Raw genomic sequence first — 7,720 nt, forward strand, 5'->3', positions numbered from 1 at the left:
AGGGCACTTGCCTTCTTCATGGGTCATGGCTCATATTATTACAGTGGGGGCCAAAGCATTGTGCACATACCAGGGCTAGTTGTATCTCAAAAACCAGTGCTTTTTTAAAAAATCAGGGTTTCTCCTCCTGGAACTCACTCTGTAGACCAGGCTGGCCTCAAACTCAGAGATCCACCTGCCTCCCGAGTGCTGGGATTAAAAGAGTGGGCCATCACAGCCCAGCTGACTCTGTCTCTTTATTCCAGACTATCAGGTATGGGAGCCTGGATCTCAGTTGGGGAACAATGAACCAAGCACAGATCGGCACCTCTATCCACAGGGTCCCGCTCCTCCCACACGTGGACGCCAGCGCTTACATATAGGAAAACAACTTTATTAAGAAGGCAGTCAAGTCCAAAAATAAAACTCTTGATACAATTTTTTTAAACCCTTAAATCAGTTCAGCAAATATATAATCAGTGATTTAGCTGTCAAAGATTAAAGGTCCGTTGCTTTATTTAAAATAAAATATATTTTAGTTCTTAAAATTTATTCCGTAAAGTACATTATCTAATATAAATTCCCTACATATACACAGGAAATAGGAAGTAAAAATAACAATAAAAAAATTTTAAAAACCTTTTTAAAAAACAACAAAAAAACTGCAACACTGAGTCTTAATTTAAAAAAACAAAAATAAAACCAAAAAAACCACAATAAAACAAAAGCTATAAATTTGTTGATGGGACACCCCTTGATACCCTCCCCTTGCCCTCCTCTGGCCACCCCGTGGCTGATGTACAAAACGGTATATATTTGCCCCCAAAAAAGGGAGTGTGTATGTCGAGGGGGAAAAGCCACCTGCCTTTTTCTGGAAGTTTCTACAAGAATCCACACTGTTAAATCCAGTGAGAGTTGTAAATATCGTGTTATTTTTTTGTTTTAAGATCACCCCGGAAACGGGGAGGGGTGTCTTAATAAAAAGTGCAAACAGAGAATTCTCCGGTTTTATTGTCACCGGTTCACTCAATACTGTCACTTGTCAAGAGCGGAGGCGCTGCCGCTGGGCCGCAAGCTGATGGCCTCGACGCCTGCTGCAGGAGTTAAAGCTGTTTGCGACACGCATGGGCCCCTCTCCCTCCCCACCTCTCCCAAGCCAGGCCCTGCCCTGTCCCCCCTCTCCCACCCCTGAGGCCCAAGGACCTCCTGCTTGGGGAAGCCAGGGCCGCCCCGTGAAGTAGGGGTGCAACTAGGAAAAGATATGAATGGCTTGGGTAGCCGGTGTGCGGCAGGCGGGACACTCTGGCTCACTCTTCCCACAGATGCGGACAGCACAATCCATGCAGAAAAGGTTGTGGCCGCAGGGCACCAACGCAGCCATAGCCTCACCCTCTGCGCATACCACGCATTCACGAGCCAAGGCTGCTGCAGGCGGGCTGGGGGCTGCTGCGGATGCAGAGGAGTTCGCCGCTGTGGTGGATGGCTTGTGGTTGCCCTCCGAGGCAACAGTGTCCAGGGTGGAGGACACCGGGGCGGTGCTGGGCAGAGAGGGGGCCGTGGAGAAAGTGGTGCTGCCAGAGAAGGGCGGCAGTGTGCTCTGCGGGGGTCGCCAAGGCACAGCACCCACTGGATCTGGGACACCTCTGCGTGCCAGGGGCAGCTCCAGGCTCAGTCCTCCGGGCTCGGGCAGCGTGGGTGAGTGGCGTGGCGTGCTGGCGGCTCCGCTGCTGCTGCGCCGTGCGCCTGTGCTGGGTTGTGCGGGTGCCCCGTTGATGGCGGGGCAGCCGCTGAAGGCTGGCAGGGGTGCGGCTCGCTCAAAGGGTGCCCAAATGGTAGCCGTGGCAGGCACAGTTAGGTCCAGCGCAAGGAAGTCAAAACCAAAGTCGCAGTCCTCGGGGTTGGCTGTCCCCGTGGGGGCTCCGGGTCCGTCCCCACCAAACGTGAAGCCCCCGTTGCCCGAGCCCCCATAGGGGCTGCTGGGACTCGGGTCCGGCAGGGGCGGCCCTCCACGGCTGCCCACATAGAAGGGCTCAGGGGTGCTGGCTGCGCCCAAGACACTGTCCCCACGCAGGCCGCTGGTGGAGGCTGGGGGCCTCCGTCCCGGATGGGGGGCCTTGGCCCAGAGGCTGGCTGCGGCTCCCAGCAGGTCCAGACACACGTCAGTACCATTGGCGTGGAAGTCGCTGTCGGGCCCTGCGTCCGTGAAGGCCCCTGTGCGCAGTGTGATGTGTGCCTCGATCTCCTCCCTTGCACGGTCAACGTTCTCGGGCATCCCGGTCACTGCAAACACTGGCTCCTTGTCACGGCCAGGGGTCACGATGTATGTGTGCGTCCTTTGCTGGATCCGTTTGATGGTGGCGCCCTTGGGCCCCACCACCAGCCCCACCACTCGGTAGGGCACGCGCACCTGGATGGTAGTTTGGCCGGGCAGGTTGGGGGGACCTGCGGTGGCCCCCGACAGCCCGCCCGCCTTGCTGCGAGTGGCACGGATAAGCGAGAAGTGCTCGGCGGCCGACAGGATCTCCCGCTTGGCCATCTCCACGTCCTCCTTGCGCCCCGTCACGATGAAGACCGGCTCCTCGCCGCGCACCGGAGTCTTGATGTAGGTATTGGTCTTGGCGCGCAAAGCCTTGATCTTGCACCCTAGGAAGACGTGAGACATGTGACCCAGGACACCCAAGTCTGACCCATCTTCCATGGTCTATCCCCAGGCACTACATGGACCTCCTACCCTGAGCTCATTGCCATCTCTGGGTGCAAAGAATTGGCCAGGGCTAAGCGCCCAGCAAGAAAGGACAGCTGGCTTTCGGGTTACAGGGTCTGCTGCCACCCTTGATGAGTGGAGCTCAAATCACCAAGACCAATGTGGTGGAAGGAGAGAACCAACTCCCACCATTTGGCCTCTGACAGCCTCACTGTCTTGAATCTGCTCCCCACAGGGATGAAGGAAGGAAGGAAACCTGGTGTAGCCTCCTCAGAGTTCAAACTCACCAGCGGTGGCTTGACTGTGTCCCTCCCCAGCCTTAGTGGGAATTCGATAATCAGGCTATGGCAGGAGCCTGTCACCATCTTCAATGGGCTCACCCTTAATGGCAGTGTGGTGGCACACTTCTGCTGTCCCAGCACCTAGTGGTACCTAGTCTTGTCTCCAGCACTGGTGACATGAAGGCAGGAGGACAGGAGTTTGAGGCAAGCCTGAGCTAACCTGAGAACCCCACTGGGTCCTAGACCCCCTGACGCCAGCGTGGGGTGAGGAGCTGTGGCACAGTATGGAATGCCTGCCATGGTTTTCTCACTGAAGGGCCCTCCCAGGCTGCCACCCAGGGGACACCAGCTCAGCTTGATGGCAGACTTGTGGGCCATTACTCTGGGATGCTTAGGGGGGGAGGTGTTGCCTGTGAATTGTAGACATCTCCCCATTACAATCCCAGAGATTCTCCAGCAGCCCTGGGGGCTCCCCTGGGGGTGGGATGCCTGGGAGGCAGAGCTGGACCACACTGGCAGCGGTAACCAGCACAGAGGGCACAGAAGGCAACAGTGTCACTCCTGTCTCCAGCAAAACAGCGGGAAAGCAGTGGGTCTCAGGGTCTATGGAAGTCACACATGTCACTCAAGTGTGGCCAGAGTTTCCTGCCATCTCCTGGGCCTGTTCCCCCCTCCTGGCTACATGTCTTCTTCCATGGGACCCAATAACAAGCTGGTACACAAAGTACTGGCACCCCGAGGTGCCCCAGGCTTGTCCCTGATCTGGCTGCCTTGGCTTCTTCTATTCCTATGCACTGAAGCCAAGAAGGACCGGGTGCGGTTCTGGAGTCCAGTGTATAGGTTCTTCTGTCCCCACTTCAGGTGCTCCTTACACTAGAGGGCTTACAGGATAATAGCCCCGCTCACAGACTGCCTGTTTCACACAAAGCTGAGATTCAGCTGTGGGGGATGGTGGCAACTGGGGACAGACTTGTGAACCTGGGGGGAGGCAGTAAATGAGAGGACCCCACACACATACAGCGGCTCCCCCACCCCCAGCAGCTGCTCCTTGGTTGTGACCACATGCCTTGGCTCAGATGGTAACCTTGGGTAGGACCCTAAGGACCAAGAGGCTACAAGGCGCAGGCCATGTTGGCACACATTGGTCGCCTCAGCACTCAGGAGGCTGAGGAAGGGTCTGCCCCAAGATGAAGGTCTGCCTGGGCTACAAACAAACAAACAGCAGATCTGGGGCTACAGGGGCTGCAGGTCAGTGATGAACACTGGCCTGGGGCGTGGCCCAAAATAAGCTCCAACCCATTCTATTCTACAGCATGATGCCAGGGGACAAGCTGGCCTTGGTCCCTGTTGCTCTGGTCAGGTGTGCAGGTCACATAAGGGAACATCTTCTGTGTCACAGAGAAAAGGGTGTACATGACCTGGGTGTCGATAGGTGAGAATGAGTAGTTAAGGGAACCAACCCAGGGGAGAGAGGAGTGGGTGTACACACAGACACAAGGGCAAGGGAACAACAGGTCAGGGTCTGTGACAGATGATTTGTCAACTTGACTCAAAGCTAGGCAAACCTGGGAAGAGGGACCCTCAACTGACCACCTCAGCAATCAGACTGGCCTGTGGGTATGATTTGTGGGGCATTTTTGTGGTTAATGATTGAAGGGGGAAGGGGGAAGGGGGAAGGTCCCAGCCCCTGGTAGGTGAGGCCACCCTTAGGGTGGTGGTCCTTGGTGCTGTAAGAAAGCAGGCTGAGCAGGCCATGGGGAGCAGCACTCTCCATGGCCTCTGCTCCAGGTCCTGCCCTGACTTCCCTCAGTGAAGGACTGTAGCTGGAAGATGAAAATAAACCTTTTCCCCTTTCCTCTTGAACTGCTTTTGGTCAGTGTTTTATCACACACAGCCACAGCCAGCCAGCCAGCTAGGACGGATGCACTTGAGTGGGAGTGAGGCTGGCATCATGTCCCCTGTGGTCTGAGCCCATTTCTCACTATATATTCGTACCACATTGAACCAGGATTTAAGAATATTTGCTTAGTGTCCCGTGGGGGGGGAGGCACCCCAGCACTCAGTGAACTCAGCCAGCCTTGCTGTTGGCCAACAACATCCTGAAATTCGGATTGCACGGCAGGTGGGACCGAGCACAGAGCGCCTGGATGTGACTGTCCGCCAAAGAGTGGTCAGCTCTACCTTTCCACAGAACTGTGGCAGGACCTACCTCCAGGAAGAGGCGGCAGTTAGGTTTGGGACAAAAGACTACAGGCCTTTGATTTCCACACCTGTCCACACAGACTCTGAACAAATCGCTAAACTGGTCCTGGTACAGTTACAGGGGATGGCATTAGGAGGGAGACTATGTGGGAAGCCAGCCCAGAGTGGCAGAGGCTGCCTACACAAAGGGATAGCTGGCTTACTAGATGACACGTCCCCACCCTCGCCTTTGCCACTCCTAGCCATGAGCCCATAGGCCTAGCATAGTCCATTCTCAGCAAGCATGAAACAGGTAAATGAACGACCAAAAAGGCAGGAGACACTGGCTCTGCCCCACCCACCTGGAACTAGGGAAGGTGGCCATGAGGTGTCCCTGGCTGCTGGAGGGTGACAGCTGACCTTCCAATTCAAACTACCCACATCCTCCGTTGGTTACAGAGGACCTAGTGATACCTGAGCCCCGCCCTGAAGTTCTGACAACCAGGTGGATTCCCTTTCAAGTGGGTGGTGCTAGAGGCAGGCTACTATGGGTGGGGAAGGCAGGAGAAACTTGGGGGCCAGTGTTGTCCTGGCTTGTGGGTGTGTGAAGGGACAGGCACTGCCCACCACCCTCCTGCCCGCCCCGGCAGCTCAAGGGCCAATGAGCAACGGCTGGCCTGATGTCACCGTGCGAATCTCAGCCTGGCTTTCGAACAAAGAGAACAATGGGGAGGGCAGCAGAGACACTCCCTAGCTCCACAGTGCTGCGGCAGGGACCCCCGGACGCTGGGTAGCTTGGATCCCTAAACCCTAGACCTGCCGGGGGTCAGCATGTCAAGATGGGTTCCAATGGGGGTGCACCCCACTGGAGAGCTGCAGCCAGGAGGTCCTCCTATAAATTCCAGATTCTCAAGCTCAGAGTACGCCTAGGGCTACAGTCCTTTTCTAAAGCGAGAGCACCCTAGTCTGGACCCCTAGGGCGCTGAGGGAGGCACCTTCTAAGCTACTACACTTCCCTCCTCACCCTCCGGGCACCCTCCCTGGGATACCAAATCTGAGTTGGCCCCGCCCCATGTCTATGGTGGTAGGGGGGTGGAGCACCCACCGCCCAGCCCTGGCTGCAGCTTCTGAGGGGCCTGTGTCTCAGGGTGTCCCCAGCTAAGGCACATAGACTGTGGTTGTCCCCAGGAACCCAGACAAAGGCGGCAGCAGTGACCACACTTGGGCTGTGCCCAACTTCTGCAGCAGCCGGCAGCTTTGAACAAAGGCGCCAAGGAATCCACCGAGGCCTAGAACCCACGCGGGGCGTGTCCCGGGTCTCCTGGTCACATCCACACAGGGTTACAATAAGCCACAGCTCGTTCCTTCCCCCCACCCCATCCATCTCTCCATGAGAATAAGCAGTTCCCCTGCAACCCCTCCCCCCGACGGCAGCCACTCACCCTGACGACCCACGATCTCCGCGACATGCTCCGAGCTGGGCACCGGCACACACTCAGTCATGTTCACGCTCTTTTTTCGACTGCCGATCACGTTCAACTGCTCAGCCAGCAGCGTCGAGGGGCCCAGGGCGGCCGGGTGTGGCGCGAAGCTGGCGAACACGTCTGGGGGAGATGGCCGGGGACTCACGTCGGGGTCCAGAAGAGGCAGCCCGCCGGGGGCTACCGAGGAAGCTACGGCCATCGTGGGTGCCAGGGTCACCGAGTGTCCTACAGTCACTGAGGGTGTCAGTGCCATCGAGGGTGCCACGGTCACCGAGGGTGCCACAGCCATGCAGGGTGCACAGGTCACCGAGGGTCCAACGGCCATCGGGGGTGCACTGGTCACCGACGGTGCCAGGGCCATCGAGGGTGCACCAGTCACCGAGGATGCCAGAGCCATCGAGGGCGCACCGGTCACCGAGGGTCCCACGCCCATCGAGGGCGCACCAGTCACCGGGGGCGCCACGGCCGTCTCGAGTTCGTCGGGGGGCGCGGACCCGTCCTCCCCGCGCTCCGCCGCCCCGTCCGCGCCGCGCGTCGCCGTCCCCTCCTCATCTCCGGGGCGCGCGCCCCCCAGCCCGAGCGCGGACAGCTGGTCCAGCGCCAGGCGCAGCGCAGCGGCCGCGTCGTCGGGCTCGGGTGGCGGCCGGGGCGCGGCATCCTCGGCTCCCGCGAGTGCAGGGTGCGGATGCCCGGGGTCGCCGGCGGTGGTCCCGGTTCCCGCGCCGCCCGCGTCGGGCTGCCCGCTGGAGCCCGGCATGGCTTTAGCGCTCGGGCCCGCGCCGCCGCCGCCGCCCGCGCCGCCCTCCGCGTCTGCGAGCTCGGCCGCCGGCCGCCGGCATCCAGCGGCGGGGCGGGGACGGCGGCGCGGGGATGCTGCGGGGACGCGGGGCTGCGGGGCGGTGGCGCTGTGGCGGGGCTGGCGGCGGCTCTGGGCGGCCGAGGCGGCGGCGGCGCGGCGGCGGCGCGGCGGCTGCGCGGCGGCGGCGGTGGCACGGGACGCTCGTGCCCTCCCTCCCTCCGCCCTCCCGCCGCCCCGCCCGGCCCCGCCCGCGACGTCACCGCGGCCAACAATGGGCACCGCCACTGCGCAC

The 7,720-nt window shown here is 59.4% G+C and overlaps 1 protein-coding gene across 1 annotated transcript; it reads right to left on the bottom strand.

The window, feature by feature from the left end:
• Positions 1-352: 352 nt before the first annotated feature.
• On the bottom strand, positions 353-7,509 carry Mex3d (mex-3 RNA binding family member D). The gene is made up of 3 exons (XM_027419353.2): positions 6,588-7,509; positions 1,243-2,622; positions 353-1,070 (listed from the first exon to the last, which is right to left on the bottom strand). Exons 1-3 carry the CDS (start codon positions 7,384-7,386, stop codon positions 1,015-1,017), a joined length of 2,235 nt encoding a protein of 744 aa, XP_027275154.1. The 5' UTR covers positions 7,387-7,509; the 3' UTR covers positions 353-1,014.
• Positions 7,510-7,720: the final 211 nt, after the last annotated feature.

This window comes from Cricetulus griseus, chromosome 5, assembly GCF_003668045.3.
Source record: "Cricetulus griseus strain 17A/GY chromosome 5, alternate assembly CriGri-PICRH-1.0, whole genome shotgun sequence".
In the NCBI taxonomy this organism is placed as follows: Eukaryota; Metazoa; Chordata; class Mammalia; order Rodentia; family Cricetidae; genus Cricetulus; species Cricetulus griseus.